Source organism: Cetorhinus maximus, chromosome 21 (genome assembly GCF_964194155.1).
Source record: "Cetorhinus maximus chromosome 21, sCetMax3.hap1.1, whole genome shotgun sequence".
Taxonomy (NCBI): domain Eukaryota; kingdom Metazoa; phylum Chordata; class Chondrichthyes; order Lamniformes; family Cetorhinidae; genus Cetorhinus; species Cetorhinus maximus.
The window spans coordinates 89,102,621-89,119,061 of NC_135899.1; the positions used below are offsets into that span (position 1 = coordinate 89,102,621).

Sequence of the window (16,441 nt, forward strand, 5' to 3'; positions counted from 1 at the left end):
GAGGGGGGGGAGAGGGGGAGAGAGGAGGGGGGGGAGAGGGGGAGAGAGGAGGGGGGGGAGAGGGGGAGAGAGGAGGGGGGGGAGAGGGGGAGAGAGGAGGGGGGGGAGAGGGGGAGAGAAGAGGGGGGGGAGAGGGGGAGAGAAGAGGGGGGGGAGGGGGAGAGAAGAGGGGGGGGGAGGGGGAGAGAAGAGGGGGGGGAGGGGGAGAGAAGAGGGGGGGGGAGGGGGAGAGAAGAGGGGGGGGGGAGGGGGAGAGAAGAGGGGGGGGGAGGGGGAGAGAAGAGGGGGGGGGGAGGGGGAGAGAAGAGGGGGGGGGGAGGGGGAGAGAAGAGGGGGGGGGAGGGGAGAGAAGAGGGGGGGGGGAGGGGGAGAGAAGAGGGGGGGGGAGGGGGAGAGAAGAGGGGGGGGGGAGGGGGAGAGAAGAGGGGGGGGGGAGGGGGAGAGAAGAGGGGGGGGTGGGGGAGAGAAGAGGGGGGGGTGGGGGAGAGAAGAGGGGGGGGTGGGGGAGAGAAGAGGGGGGGTGGGGGAGAGAAGAGGGGGGGGTGGGGAGAGAAGAGGGGGGGGTGGGGAGAGAAGAGGGGGGGGTGGGGGAGAGAAGAGGGGGGGGTGGGGGAGAGAAGAGGGGGGGGTGGGGGAGCGAAGAGGGGGGGGTGGGGGAGCGAAGAGGGGGGGGTGGGGGAGCGAAGAGGGGGGGTGGGGGAGCGAAGAGGGGGGGTGGGGGAGCGAAGAGGGGGGGGTGGGGAGCGAAGAGGGGGGGGTGGGGGAGCGAAGAGGGGGGGTGGGGGAGCGAAGAGGGGGGGTGGGGGAGCGAAGAGGGGGGGTGGGGGAGAGAAGAGGGGGGGTGGGGGAGAGAAGAGGGGGGGTGGGGGAGAGAAGAGGGGGGGTGGGGGAGAGAAGAGGGGGGGGGTGGGGGGAGAAGAGGGGGGGGAGAGAAGAGGGGGGGGAGAGAAGAGGGGGGGGAGAGAAGAGGGGGGGAGAGAAGAGGGGGGGGAGAGAAGAGGGGGGGGAGAGAAGAGGGGGGGGAGAGAAGAGGGGGGGGAGAGAAGAGGGGGGGGAGAGAAGAGGGGGGGGAGAGAAGAGGGGGGGGAGAGAAGAGGGGGGGGAGAGAAGAGGGGGGGGAGAGAAGAGGGGGGGGAGAGAAGAGGGGGGGGAGAGAAGAGGGGGGGGAGAGAAGAGGGGGGGGAGAGAAGAGGGGGGGGAGAGAAGAGGGGGGGGAGAGAAGAGGGGGGGGGAGAGAAGAGGGGGGGGAGAGAAGAGGGGGGGGAGAGAAGAGGGGGGGGAGAGAGGGGGGAGGGGGGGAGAGGGGGGCGGGAGAGGGGGGGGGAGAGCGGGGGGAAGGGGGGAAGAGGGGGGGGAAGGGGGGGTGGGAAGAGGGGGGGTGGGAAGAGGGGCGGGGGTGGGAAGAGGGGCGGGGGTGGGAAGAGGGGCGGGGGTGGGAAGAGGGGCGGGGGGGGAAGAGGGGCGGGGGGGGAAGAGGGGCGGGGGGGGAAGAGGGGCGGGGGGGCGGGGGGCGGGGGGGGCGGGGGGCGGGGGGGAAGAGGGGCGGGGGGGCGGGGGGCGGGGGGGGAAGAGGGGCGGGGGGCGGGGGGGGAAGAGGGGCGGGGGGCGGGGGGGGAAGAGGGGCGGGGGGCGGGGGGGGAAGAGGGGCGGGGGGCGGGGGGGGAAGAGGGGCGGGGGGCGGGGGGGAAGAGGGGCGGGGGGCGGCGGGGGGGAAGATGGGGATGTTGTTGTGTTTGTCACTCACTCACTTCCCATCCCTTTGGCCTGCTCCAGAACCGCTCCCGCTCCGGTCCCTGGCGGCGGCGCCTCCGAATCCTCCGCCCCCGCTGTCAGCAGCAGCCTCTCCTCCTCGGATGCGGCGGACTGGGGCTTGCTGCCGCCTCCCAGCCAGTCAGTGATGGAGAGCGGCCGGAACATAGCGACTCAGGGCAGGCCTCAGGCTGTGGGTAAACACGGGCCCTGGGCAGGGCGGGGGGGTGGGGTGTGTGGAAATAGGGGGGATCACGTGACCCTCCGGTTGCTACGCACCTCTGACCCGCCGGCCCCCCGCAAAGCACTCTGGGATTAGTAGTCCATTCCCCCAGCCCATCACCCACCTTTCGAAAACCCCCTCCCAAATCAGGACCCTGGAGACTGCCGGCGCCCCTGGACTGGACTGGACTGAACTGCTCGGCAAAGTTTTGAATCGGTTTCTGCTCCATCGCGGACAGCCTGGGGAACCACAATGCGCAGCGGCAGGCATGGCGCAGGCGCGGTGGAGCGCTACGGTCAGATGACATTATCCGACCAATCAGCGAGTGCGACCGTCAGTCAATAAAAGGCCGGCGCGCCGTCTGGATGCCCTCTTTCTCTCGCTCTGCTGCCATGGAGGTGGAAGGGTGATGGGTGTAATCCAGTGCCATCCTCCACTTTATGTGTTGTATAACATTTTAAGACTCCTGCCACTATTTTCCTAAGGTATTAATTTATTTTCTTTTTTGACTATTTTTTGAGTATGTCTTTTTTTCCCCCTGTAGTTTTTGGGGGCAATAACTCCCCCCTCCCTCAACCCAACCCCACTCTACAGGGTGAGTAACCTATTTAATGGAAGAAGCCCTGACTGACTTTTTAGACCCTGATACCAAGGACGGGTGTAAGTGATTCTATGTTCTCCGCCTCTGCTCTGCCCTGGATGTGCACAGATAGATGGCCTTCCTAGGTTGAACTTCAGAAAGCCAGGCCCTGATCGAAGGCATGTGGAGCTTGATCCTGTAGCTCATGTGGTCAAAACAGGCGCCTAGATTAAAAATTTATTTCCATTGACGGTCGCTGCTCAGTTTTATTGTTGTATCTGATTTAGCAACATAAGAATGGAGAACAATGTCAGTACCTTTTTTTAGATTTAAGATTGGTAGCATTTCAGCAATTTTATGTTAAATATTACTAATTACCACTATTGCTGTGTTGGGCTATTCTTTTGTGGTGTTTTAATTGGTGTGAAATGATGATTAGCAGTATCGGTTTATCAGATTTTTTTTTTGTACCCCTGGCATTTTTTGACCTTGATGTCCTATTTATTACAGATGTTTTGTTACAGAACATTGACTTCTGTCTATAGCCTTTGCTGCTATGTGCAGCATTAACTCTCCCAGGTAAAGCTTCAAAGATGATTGTGGTAAGTACGATGAAAATTGTTAACTCATTCCTGATGTGGCCACCAAGGACCTAGTGAATGATTAAAGCTAGTAATTCAGTGCGGTTAAGTTGTGCCGATGGTTTTTTTTCCCATTAGTTGCTAATCTTATTTGTAATTAATCAGCAATTTAGAGGGGGAGGGTCGGCGGGGGGGGGGGGGGGTGGGGGGTGGGTGGAAGAGGGAGAGGCTTTAAAAACCTGGATTTTTAAGTATGGCATTGTCAAACTGGCATAAATTTGTGTAGGCCTGATGTTGCCATCTTGATGCATGGTAACCGAGAGCTGCAGCTTCACAGTTAGTAGTTGTGGATTCTCCAACAACATGCAAGAGAAAATTGGGGAGACTTTGACAGCATTGGTCCTGTATTTCCTCTGATTGTCACTCTACTCTCCTACATCTTACAGCAGTTGGTGTAACAGTGGGTGTTGAGTGCTTTCTGTTTAGTGAGCCTAACTCTGATGTAGATGCTTATAAATATGTCTACTGTTTTAAATCTGTGTACATTAATTGAGCATGAGTTTTGCGTTCTTTTGCAGGGCCCTCCAGATTGGTCATTTCTGATGTCGTGTTCCTGTTGTAGGTGATGGATGCATGCAGGTAGGTTTAACTGGTGCGCTGGATCTGGGTTAATGGTATCTTTGTTGAAATAATTAAATCACCTTGGGCATTCTACTAATATTGATCTGCTATTGCAGTAATAGATGCTTGGTGTAATGCATTAATTTCATCATGTTAGCAAAGTTAGACAAGAGTGCTAGTTGCATATCCTCCACCCTTTCCCATAAGGCTTGTTCCACCAGTCTTATGGTCAATTACGGAGGTATAGAATAATTAAATGACTGGAGCATCATCTGGATTGTTCTATGGTGGTCAGAGTTGGTTAAGACATGCACTTTACTTATTGAATAGATATGTTTCACAAATTACTGTTTAATCTAACTTATACCAATTTTGTTTAGGTTGCTTACAGAAGTTGAATGGGAGATTTCTAACCAAGATGGTTAGTTTGGATGCACCCAAAATGGTAAGCGTTCTTGACTTTCAATCTTGTGTGGCTGACAGCCTTCTATTTTGCTGTCTGGCAAATGCATTCCTAAGCTTCATGCATTTCCAGTGGTTAATGCTGTAATATTGCTGATCAATGATGATGATTTTTTAATATTGTGGACTGTTGGATGATGCTTGCGGATATGGGGCTGAGATCAGTGGTGTTGCAATGTGATTTGTTTTTGAAAGTAATTCAAATTTTCAGCTGTTTCATCTTGGTTTTTGGGGCTTGCTTACAGGTGCAGTGATGGCCACAGTGGAAAATCATGCAGTGCTTTGAACCTTGGAAGCAGCGTCATCTTGGAATATTGACTCCCACAGACTCTGATGTCTGACTGGCTATGTTTCTACTGTTCTATTAACAACTTGAAGCTGATGCAATTTATTGGTCTGCTGGTGTATTAATAAAGCCTATTTTTCTGGTTAAAGGTTGTATTTGTGATTTGTTAAGGTTAAAGAATATCTTTACCAGTGAGATCTTGACTGCAAAACAAGCCTGGTATTGGCTGTTGAGGGGTTGGTTCCAGAGTATGTACCTAGCTGTGATAACCAGTGGACAGTGAGGAGCTGAGTTTAGTTCTTGTCCTCCTTAATCCTGTGGGGACTGGTTGAGGAGGATAAAGCAACAAGAGTTTTGGGGGATAGCTGAATTTTAGTAGTTTGGCTAATGTTTTCAATATTGCAGAAGTGAAAATGTCTAAAGGGAATTCATTTGAGCTTAATTTGATCTTTGAAAACCCATTCAAAATGGTTACTGTCAAGTGACAGCTGAGCATGCATTTAGAAACTTAGTGGGGATGTCTTAAGGCTTACAGTCAAGTTAATACTGAAAGTCAAGGATGAAGCTTTACTGAGCAAAATAATTAATCCATTCAAATGTCCTGGTCTACTGTGCCCATTTCATGTGAGCATTGCATTTACTGTACTGTATAGTGAGTTGTGGCTCAGTTGGTGGCACCCTTGAGTTAGAAGGCTAAGTCTGACTTCAAGACTTCAGCACAATGAAAGCTGCCACTCCTCCAGTGCTGTACTGCACTCTGGGGAATGTGTCCTGACCAATCAGTGATTTGAAGTGTCCTGAGGTTGTGAAAGGAACTATATAAATGCAAGCCTTTTCCAGAAGATGTGACCTGTTACAATCTTCAGGCTGTGGTTATTGCAGCAATCTGGACCTAATGTTGGGGGTGATTATTAACATGGATAGAGGAGAGGATTGGTTAATGGACAGGGAGCAGAGTAGGGATATATGGGGCATTATCAAGTTGGTGGGCTGTAACTAGTGCCACAAGGATCAGTTCTGGGACTTTGGCTATTGACAACCTATTAATGACTTGGATACATCACAACAACAAACTTGGACAAAAACTGATACATTCTCACCTAGCTTTGTGCTGAGGAGGGTACAGAATGCTAAGAGATGGGTTGTGAGCAGGTAACAAGATGGTAGGTGGTGAAGTATGGGTAAGTGAGAAAAGCAGAATATTTTTTAAGGTGTGAAACTTGTAAGTGTTCCTCAGACTTAGTGCTGATACAAAGAACACAGCATGCAGGCACAGTAAACAATTAAGAAAGCAAATGACAGGTTGGCCTTTATTGCAAGGGGTTTCGAGTACAAGAATAAAGCCCTAATGCAATTGTGTGGGGCTTTGGTGAGAATTTAGAATGAGATGAATGCATTGGAATATTCATGATTATGAAGGGGCTTGACAGTGCATATTGGGGTTACTTACCCCTAGTTGGCCATTCTAGAACAAGACCACAGATTGAGGATAAGGGGCTGATCACTGAACTGTAATGAGAAATTTATTCACTTGAAGGGTTGTGGATATGCCATTATTGAATAGGTTTTGGATGAGATGCAGATTTTTGGTCATGGGTGGGGGAAAAATGGAGCTGAAGCCCAAGATCAGCCATGATCATGCTCAATGGTGGAGAAGGCTCTACATATCATATGGTAGCCTTCTGCTCATATTCCTTATGTTCTTAATCTGTCAGTGAATATCTGCAACATCATGTTTGCTGATTGAACAATGTTCAGCACTAGTCTCAGGTACTGAGACTGGGCTGAGAAGTGACTAGTAACTTGTGCCACACAAGTGTCAAGCAATGACAATTGCCAACAAGACCATCACCCCCTGACCAATGGCATTACCATCACTGAATCACCCACTATCAACATCCTGGGGGGTTACCATTGACCAAAAATTGAACTGAACTGAACTAGCTATATAAATACTGTGGCTACAAGAGCAGGTCAGAGGCTAGGAATCCTGTAGCAAGTAACTCACCTCCTGATTCAAAAGCCTGTCCACCATTCACAAGGCACAAGTCAGGAGTGTGATGGAATACTCCCCAGTTGCCTGTATGAGTACAACTCCTGCAACACTCAAGAAGCTTGACACAATTCAGGGGGAAGCAGCCTGCTTGATTGGCACCCTATCCACAAACATTCACTCCCACCACCGATGCACAGTGGCAGCAGTGTGTACCATATACAAGATGCACTGCAGGAGCTCGCCAAGCCTCCTTTGGCAGCATCTTCCGAACCCACGACCATTACCATCTAGAAGGACAAGGGCAGCAGACACATGGGAACACTACGACCTGGCAGTTCCCCTCCAAGCCACTCACCATCCTGACTTGGAAATATATCGCTGTTTCCTCACACTCGCTGGGTCAAAATCCTGCAACTCCCTCCCAAACAGCACTGTGGGTGTACCTACACCACATGGACTGCAGTGGTCCAAGAAGGCAGCTCACCACCACCTTCTCAAGGGCAATTAGGGATGGGTAATAAATGCTGGCCTAGCCAGTGATGCTCACATCCTCTGAGTGAATTTTTTAAAAAGTATATTGCATGGAGGAAATGACCTAAAAATTAGAGCCAGACCTATCTGGAGTGAAATTAGGAAACACTTCTCTACACACAAAGGGTGGTAGAAGCATGGAACACTTGTTTACAGTTGACAATAGACGCTGGATCAATTGCTAACTTTAAATGAGATTGATGGATTTTAATTAACCAAAGGTATTAAGGGATATGGGGCAAAGACGGACCCATTGCCCAAGGGCCAGTTAACAGCACATACCAGGGATCCAATATGTACCCTTGCTGGAGTATATGTGTCAGTGCTATGTCAGACAGTGCATTTATGTGTTGAGTAATGGGGAGCTTTATTAGGGGATATTGAAGTTATCTAAGCATAATTTGCAGAGAATCCTAATCAATCAGTGGATTGTTTTTTCTTTATTCATATGGGAGGTGGGTATCACTGGCTGTAGCCAGTATTTATTGCTGATCCCTAATTGTTGTTGAGAAGGTGGGGGCTGAGCCACTTTTTCGAATGCAAGCAAGTGGCTTGCTAGGTCATTTCAGAGGGCATTTAAAAATCAATCACACTGCCATGATATGTAGGCCAGACTGGGTAGGAATGCAGACTTGCTTTCCTAAAGGGCATTAGTGAATCAGTTGGGCTTTTACAACAATCTGGTAGTTTTATGGCACCAGTTAATTATACGTGTTTTTTATTCTAGAGTCATTTAATTAATTGAATTTAAATTTCCCTGTTACCATGGTGGGACTTGAACTCATATCTCCCAATTGTTAGGCTAGGCTTCTGGATTACTAGCCAGTAACATAATCATTATGCTCCTGTACTCCTTTGAACTCAGGGCAGAGATGAAACGAGAAAAATGAATGCACCATAATATCCAGATTTCAGCCTAGTGTTTAAAAATAAATTGGCAACATACTGTATTTTTCCCATTTTCTGCATCGCTAATGGAAAGTGTAATGGTTTTGAATCGATCAGATTACATTTTGTTTGATAAATTACTTCAATTTCCTCTTTAAGAATCAATTTTAATGATTGAAACTCATTTTCTGGGATGGGACTCTTTATTGACTATATGTGATATAAGGGGAATTGAATGGTCTGAAAAGCTCAGTGGTGAAATAATGCTAAGAATCTAATGAATAGGGTTGCAAGACACTGCTTTGATCCTCGGAAACTTCCACCCTACCAGCTGTTGGCTATGTAAGTGAGAGATAATGTAGCAAACAATATCCTCAGGGTGGTCAGTGCAAGTAAGTAAAGGCACATCACGTTCCCCGGCTCACAGACAGTTTTTTGTTATAATTGTCAGCCTGGAGTTGCAGTCGCAGGACAACATGAAAATCAGGTAATTCCATTGGTCAAGCAGCTGTCAAAATGTCACCAAGAAGGAAATCCCATTATTAATGGTATCACAGACAATTGGCTTCAGCTGAATGACCCTTTCTGGAAAGCCTCCAAATCCTACTTTTGGTAGCTTGTTTTTTTCCTTCAATTTAATGAGCGTGAATTAGTTGAATAATAGAGGAATGTGTTTCTATACCTCAGCACGTCCAGTCCACAAAAAGCAGGGCCAATCCAATCGCACCAATTACCACCCCATCAGGCTATACTCAATCATCAGCAAAGTGATGCAAAAGGTTGTTGACAGGACTATCAAGCAGCAATTACTCACCAATAACTGCTCACTGATGCTCAGTTTGTATTCTGCCAGGGTCAATTGGCTCCAAACATCATTATAGCCTTGGTCCAAATATTGACAACAGAGCTGCGTTCCAGGGGCGAGGTGAGAATGAATGCCGTTGATACTAATTCAACTGAGGAGACCTAGTAAAGTGAAAGGCAATGGGAATTGTGGCCAAAGGCTGGAGTCATACCTAGCACAAAGGAAGATGCTGTGGTTGTCGGAGGCCAATCATCTCAGTTCCAGGACATCGCTACAGGAGTTCCTCAGCACAGTGTCCTAGGCCCAATTATCTTCAGCTGCTTCATCAATGACCTTTCACCATCATGAGGTCAGAAGTCAGGATGTTTGGTAATGATTACACAAGTGTTCAATAGGATACGCAATTCCTCAGATGCTGAAATAGGCTGTGCTTGCATGCAGCAAGGCCTGGACAATATTCAGGCTTGGGTTTATAAGTGGCAAGGAACATTCTCACCACATAAGTGCCAGGCAATGACCATGAGAGAATCTAACCATCTCCTATTACATTCCACAGGATTACCATCACTGAATCCCCCACCATCAACAGTTTAAAAAAAATGTATTCTTTCACAGTATGTCAGCATCGCTGATGAGGCCAACATTTATTGCCTATCCCTAATGGCTCTGGAGAAGGTGGTGGTGAGCTGTCTCCTTGAACCGCTGCAGTCCATGTGGTGTAGGTACACCCACAGTGCTGTTAGGGAGATTTTGCTCCAGCGACAGTGAAGGAACGGCAATCTAGTTCCAAGCCAGGATGGAGCGTTGCTGGAGGGGAACTTGTAGGTGGTGGTGTTCCCAAGCATCTGCTGCCCTTACCCTAGGAGGTAAAGGTTGTGAATTTGGAAGGTGCTGTTGATGGAGCTTTAGTGATTGCTGAAGTGCATCTTGTAGATGGTACACGCTGCCTGCAACTGTGCATCGGCGGTGAGAAAATTAATGTTGAAGGTGGTTGATGGGGTGCCAATCAAATTGGCTGCTTTGTCCTGAATGATGTTGAGCTAATTGAATGTTTTTAGAGTTGCACTCACCAGGCAAGTGGAGAGTATTCCATCGCACTCCTGACATGTGTCTTGTAGATGGTGGACAGGCTTTGGGGAGTCAGGAGGTGAGTTACTCACCACAGAATTCTCAGCCTCTGACCTGCTCTTGTAGCCATAGAATTTATATGGCTGGTAAAGTTCAGTTTCTGGTCAACGGTGATCTCCAGGATATTTATAGTGAGGAATTCAGTGATGATAATGCCATTGAATGTCAAGGGGAGATGGTTAGATTCTCTCTTGCTGGAGATGGTCATTGCCTGGAATTTGTGTGGCTTGAATGTTACTTGCCATTTATCGGCCCAAACCTGAGTGTTGTCCGGGTCTTGCTGCATATGGACACAGACTGCTGCAGTATTGGAGGAGTCAAGAATGATGCTGAACATTGTGCAACATCCTAAGGATGACCATTGACCAGAAATTTAATTGGACCAGCCATATAAGCACAGTGGTTACAAGAGCAGGTCAGAGACTGGGAGTTCTGTGATGAGTAACTCACCTCCTGACTCCTCAAAACCTGTCCAGACAGAACAAGTCAGGAGTGTGATGGAATACTGTCCACTTGCCTGAATGAGTGCAGGTCTAACAAACACTTAAGAAGTTTGACACCATCAAAGACAAAACAGCCCGCTTGATTGGCACCTTGCCCTCCATAATAAACATTTACTCCCTCCATCACCAATGCATAGTGGCAGCAGTGTGCACCATCTACAAGATGAGCTGCAGTAACTTGCCAAGACTCCTTCAACAGCGCCTTCCAAGCCCACAGTCTCTACAATCTAGAAGGGCAAGGGCAGCAGACACATGGGAACACCACCACCTGCAACTTCCCCTCCAAGTCAGTCACCATCCTGTCTTGAAAATATATCGCTGTTCCTTCACTATCGCTGGGTCAAAATCCTGGATCTCCCTCCCTAACAGCACTGTGGCTGTACCTACACCACATGGACTGCAGCGGTTTAAGAAAATGGCTCACCACCACCTTCTCAAGGGCAATCAGGAATAGGCAATAATGCACACATCCCTGAATCATAAAAAATGGATGCAATAAACTTTTTCTATTACCCTTTTAAGTGCCTTAGTTCTTTAATGATAGAATACTGTTTCCTGTTGCAATGAAAAAAGTCTCGTATGGTGCAAAACATAAAAATTATGATAAGAGAATAAAATTGTAAAAGAGAATATTTGCAGTGATAAATCTTTTCCCAGTTTTCTTACTCTAAGTTAATGAGTCATGCTGAGTACAGTTCTGCAGTTGTTGACAGCTTTCTGATACCTTGCCAAGGGGTTGGTGCTCATGTATGAAGCAGGACGTTGAGATTGAAGGAAATTTGACAATGTGCACATTTTCTCTTGTGTGCAGGGGTTGGGGGAGGTCACTGGACAACAATCAGGTCTGATTTGTTTTCTTTCCCTTCATAGTCCAAGGTCATCGAGGCTAATTCCACCATCCCACATAATGACAGAGTCGTTTACAAAACATGGGATCAAACCTGCATTCTTGTATGTGACATAGTGAAACTCTGGGCAGTGCTTTGTTCCATTGGGTAGCAATAACAGCAAAATCATCTGCCAACCGTTCAGAGCTCTGTACAGCTGTGTTGTGAAGTCATTGTTGTTCACCTTGGAATATTAAAGTGCTGCATCAGGTCACTCTATATTTCTATAAGGTTAGCAATATTTTGCTGGCTGTACAACAATCAAGCTCCCTAATGCAAATTGTCCCAAGCGGGTCTCATTGTTCAAAGTGCATTACCTAAATTCTGAAATACTAATGAGCTTTTAGCAAGGCCAATGATTTGCAGCCCTGTACTCCGCATTGTGTGGCCCAATTGGGGCAACTTTTTCTTCTGAGAACCTGAATCAAATTCATGTGGAATGAACTTGGCTGCTACCACAAGCTGGATTTCTGTACAGTGCAAAACACTTGGCATATGAATAAAACACTGACAGTGTATAAGCATTTCTCTTTAAACAGAAGTGATAATCTGAATACACACATTAGACATTGATTATGTGCAGAGGCATCAGCCTGTGAAAAGATTAGAAAACATGGTGCAGATTTCAGGTTTTTCAACAGAATAAATGCGTGCGTGCAGTAATGTAAATTAATTTCAGACTACATTGGTTAAATATCTTGAGAGTGATCTCTTTGTTTCTGTCCCAAAGAGTTGACTCTTACATGATTGTCCTGCTACTATGCTAGCTGCTCCCAGTACCTCTCCCATGAAGCCATTCCTCACATGTGTGCCTAGACAGTGTGCTCAGGTGCTGTGTCTCTGCTGTATCCTCACCTCCTTCTCACCTACCCACCCAACAACCCTCCTTCCAATTCCCCCAACCGCTGGAGCATTGAATACTTGGTATTTTGCACCTTATCCTCATCTCTACTTTGTCCTTTCCAACTTCTATACCTCAGCTGCCAATTCCTGATCACTTCGCTCCTCTTTCTGCCCACTATGCTAGCTGACATCGCCAGTGGGTAAGTTTTCTCAGGCAAAATCTAGTCGTGGTATTTTTAAAATTAATTCTTTGGGATATGGGTATCACTGACTAGGTTGGTATTTATTGCCTTTTCTGACTGCCCTTGGGAAGGCGTTGGCAAGCTGCCTTCTTGAACTGTTGCAACCCATATAGTGAAGGTGCTCTCTCAGTGCTGTTAGCCAGGGACTTCTAGGATTTGAACCCAGTGATTATGAAGGGGAGGTAGTGGCAGTGGCATAGTGGTATTGTCACTGGACTGGTAATCCAGAAGCCCAGGGTAATGCTCTGGGGACCCGGGTTTGAATCTCACCGTGGCAGATGGTGGAATTTGAATTCAATAAAAATCTAATATTCAATAAAAGTATAATCTAAAAACCCATCTGGCTCACTATGCCCTTTAGGGAAGGAAATCTGCCGCCCTTACCTGGTCTGGCCTACATGTGACTCCAGACCCATAGCAATGGGGTTGTCCCTGAGCAAAGGCAATTAGGGATGGGTAATAAATGCTGGCCTAGCCAATGATGCCCACATCCCACGGATGAATAAAAAAGAAGTGATACATGTCCAAGTCAGGATGGTGTGTGACTTTGGAGGGAAACCTGGGTTTGAAGCTGTGACCAGGCTGGTGGAGGTGGCTGATATGGGAAGTGGTGCCAAAGAGGCCTTGGCAGGTTGTTGCAGTGCATTCTATGGATAGTACGCATACAGCCACAGTTTGCTGGTGGTGGAAGAAGTGGATGTTTAGGCTGATGGGTGGACCATTGACCACGTGGACTCTTATGTCCTGGATGCAAATGAACTTCTTGAGTGTTGTTGCAGCTGCGCTCACCCATGCAAGTGGTAAATTAGGAGTTGAGTCAGTTACTGTGGAATTCACATTGCCTTAAAAGCAAAATACTGCTGGAAATGAATGCTGGAAACCTGAAATAAAAGCAGAAAATGCTGGAAAAACTCAGCAGGTCTGACCACATCGGTGGAGAGAGAAACATAGTTAACGTCTTGAGCCTGTATGACTCTTTTTCAGAGCAGGTGCTGGTGGTGTAGTCATAATGTCACTGGACTAGTAATCCCAAACTAATGCTCTAGGGAGTGAGTTTAATCCCACCATGGTAGCTAGTAGAATTTAAATTAAATTAAAAAATCGTGAATTATAAAGCGGTAATGTTGACCATAAAACTATAACTGACTTTTGTAAAAAAACACTTGGCTCTGAAGAAGAGTCATATGGACTCGAAGTGTTAGTCCTGTTTCTCTCTCCACAGATGATGCCAGGTTTGCTGAGTTTTTCCAGCATTTTCTGTTTTTAATTCACATTGTCTTCTTTGTTGCAACTTATGGTCTTTCTCTCCAATACTCCACAAGTCCTCTCCTCCCAATGTCTTCTATCACACACCCTTTGGCTTAGAGATACTGGGTGGTGCCATTAACCAAAGAATAATTTGAAGCCATGTGGTAGAAAGTTTCAAAAAGCTTTTTTGCTTTTTTTTCTCGGTCAATTCTGACGACAGCTCATTGACCTGAAATGTTAACACTACTTCTCTCTCCGCAGATGCTGATGAGTATTTCCAGCATTTTCTGTTTTTATCCCAGCATGTTGAAGCTGGGCAGGAGATCCTGTTATACATTGGAGCTTTAGGCATGTATAGCAGACATCTGAGTGATCACGAGTGATTATCTAGCTTAGGACTGCTGATGTTATGCTTCTTCTGCAGGTGTTCCTGAAGGTTCTAGATCTCCATGCATGATTGCAATTCTGTCAAGTGCTCATGCATGATTGCATAGATGTGAGTAGTGCACTCCTCCAGTGTCATTACTGGACCTTGCAGGATACTTGGCCAACTTCTAATGACAGAAATAGACACCGGTGTTCAGATATTAGCTGCTGCCTGCACCTGCCAAGCGAATACCCAAAATGTAATGGGATGATTTGTTAAGCTAATGAAAGTTGAGATGTTGGATACATATGGAAATATTGCCAAACTTAACATCATTTTGAAATATTTATTGCAATATAATTGCCCAAGAGATAGTTTTAATTTTTTATGTCACAGCACGTTAACATTAGATAATAAGCCCCATCCAGCACACTGTTGTTAGCTGATTATAGCAGAAAAACATTTAAGTCGTTTGATGACATTCTAAGAGTTAGCCAGCTTACTTTAATTTGTTTAATGTCTCCACTAAAATAGCAGGCATTAATATTACGCCCAGTTATTTTTAAGTTAATATTCCATTAACTTCCTTAGAACTGGGTATTTTTTTAAAACTCCTGATCTTGTGATATGAACAATGCTGGAATCGCCACATTTATTGCCCATGGAAAGATCTTGGTGAGCTTTTCTTTGAGATGCAGCTGTCCATGTGCTGCTGGTTCTCTCATGATGGTGAGGCAAAGAATTCCAGGATTCTGACCCACTGACGATGAAGGAATGGTTTGCACCTAGCAGTTTTGAAAAATCTACAGTCACCCTTTAGTGTGCATCATCTTCATTCATATCAATCAGTCATACCAAAAAAACTCGATGTAAATGAAAGTCTGACTGATGTTTCACTTTAAAGCACATTGCTGCTAACCCAGTAATGGATCAACCCCAGAACTAGTTAAGAACCCTATCTATAATGGAATCGCCCAATGTAAAGTCCTTTTCCAAACCAACAGTTTCTCCAATCAATTTATGAAAAGCAAATTAATATTTCTGAGCAGGTATTTCTCACAGTATGTCCCAAAGCACGATATGCCTTCACTGCCATGTTCCATTACAGTGATGTATGTTTTAGAAATCAAAGGACCAAACTGCAGCTCCTACAACATCAAGACTATTGCATTTGTTCGTTTAACAAACAGAGAATTTTGCTTCTATATAGAGCCATTCACAACCTCCTAATGCCAATCAAGCACTTTTGAAGTGTAGTCACAATGCAGGACACTGGGGAGATTTCCCATTCTTCTTCAAAAATAGTGCACCACAATCTATTACATCCACCTGACAATTTAATATCTCAACTGAAGGACACCATCTCCAACAATGCAGCGCTCCCAGTGACGCACCGGAGTGTCAGCCTAGATTTGGTGCTCGAATCTCTGGAGTGGGAATTTGAATCTACAACCTTATAACTCAGATGTGAGAGTGTTGCCACTAAGAAACAGCTTACACAATGAATATGCCCCAAAAAGTGATTGTTTGAGTCTCCCTGACCTGGAAGGTCCTAGTTTGGACACCAGGTTTACACTGCAGAAGCAATTGGGATGCAATGGTTAATGTGTATGGTCGCATAGTGGTTGTGTTACTGGACAGTAATCCAGAGATGAGTGGTAAAATCCCACCAGTTAGGGAATTTAAATTCAGTTAATTAAATAAATCTGGAATATAAAGTTAATACTAGCAATGAAGACAATGAAACTCTCAGGTTGTTATAAAATCCCAACTGGTTCACAAATGTCCTTTAGGGCAGCAGACATGAAGTCCTTACCCAGTCTGGTTTATATGTGACTCCAGACCCACAGCAATGTGATTGGCTCAAAACCGCCCTCTGAAATGGCCAAACAAGCCAAGTTGCCACCACCGCCTTCTCGGGGGTCATTCAGGGTGGGCAACAAATGCTGGATGTGCCAGTGACTCCTGCATCCTGTGAATGATTTAAATTTTAAAAAAGTGGTCTAGCAGCCTCTGCAGCCCTCAATTGAGAAATGGAAAAAAAAAGAGTCAGGTGACTGCAATGCAAATGTTGGAATGAGGGTGTCAAGAGGATTTGGCAAATTGCCTGGTTCACAGTCAAGTAACCTGTTAATGTGAAGAGTGACTGAATGGGTCAGGGACTAGTGGGCCTCTGGAGCAGCCCATTCTCGAAAGGCTGGGAGAAAGATCCCTTATTCAGTTAAAGCTTATTCAGTTCAATCAATAGAGGGCACTGGTGTGTTGTTTTTAGCCATTCAGCTAAGTTTCACCTTATCTCAAAGGCTGGATTTTCCAGAAGTTTAAATCAACAATTCTACTTTATTAATCCAGTGGAATACTGTAAATTGTGCAAATGTTTGACAGCATAAAGTGGTGTCCTTAACATTTTAATGTGCGTGTAGGAATATAAGGAACTGCACACCTAGGAGAGACATTACAACTTCTTATGCCTTGTTATGACAACAGTACAATGCAAGGAC

General features: G+C 46.5%; 1 protein-coding gene, 1 long non-coding RNA gene and 3 other non-coding genes across 8 annotated transcripts in view; 4 read left to right on the forward strand and 1 right to left on the reverse strand.

The window, feature by feature from the left end:
* Positions 1 to 1,917, reverse strand: part of LOC144696117 (synapse-associated protein 1-like) — a 32,107-nt gene extending 30,190 nt beyond the window's left edge. For all 3 annotated transcript variants that reach the window (XM_078567419.1, XM_078567418.1, XM_078567417.1), the window contains exon 1: positions 1,749 to 1,917. In XM_078567419.1, coding sequence (XP_078423545.1) covers positions 1,749 to 1,917 — 169 coding nt within the window. The remainder of the gene's footprint in view (positions 1 to 1,748) is intronic.
* Positions 1,809 to 4,650, forward strand: LOC144696118 (uncharacterized). Of its 2 annotated transcripts, none has more exons than XR_013580071.1 (5): positions 1,809 to 1,946; positions 3,063 to 3,154; positions 3,712 to 3,772; positions 4,146 to 4,199; positions 4,462 to 4,650. It is a non-coding gene; the product is annotated as an uncharacterized LOC144696118 (long non-coding RNA). The 2 variants fall into 2 exon arrangements; XR_013580070.1 differs by lacking the exon at positions 1,809 to 1,946 and adding an exon at positions 2,366 to 2,457.
* LOC144696176 (small nucleolar RNA SNORA16B/SNORA16A family) lies at positions 2,715 to 2,862 on the forward strand. Its single transcript, XR_013580093.1, has one exon. It is a non-coding gene; the product is annotated as a small nucleolar RNA SNORA16B/SNORA16A family (small nucleolar RNA).
* Positions 3,439 to 3,574, forward strand: LOC144696177 (small nucleolar RNA SNORA44). Its single transcript, XR_013580094.1, has one exon. It is a non-coding gene; the product is annotated as a small nucleolar RNA SNORA44 (small nucleolar RNA).
* Positions 4,309 to 4,383, forward strand: LOC144696188 (small nucleolar RNA SNORD99). The gene has a single exon (XR_013580102.1). It is a non-coding gene; the product is annotated as a small nucleolar RNA SNORD99 (small nucleolar RNA).
* Positions 4,651 to 16,441: the final 11,791 nt, after the last annotated feature.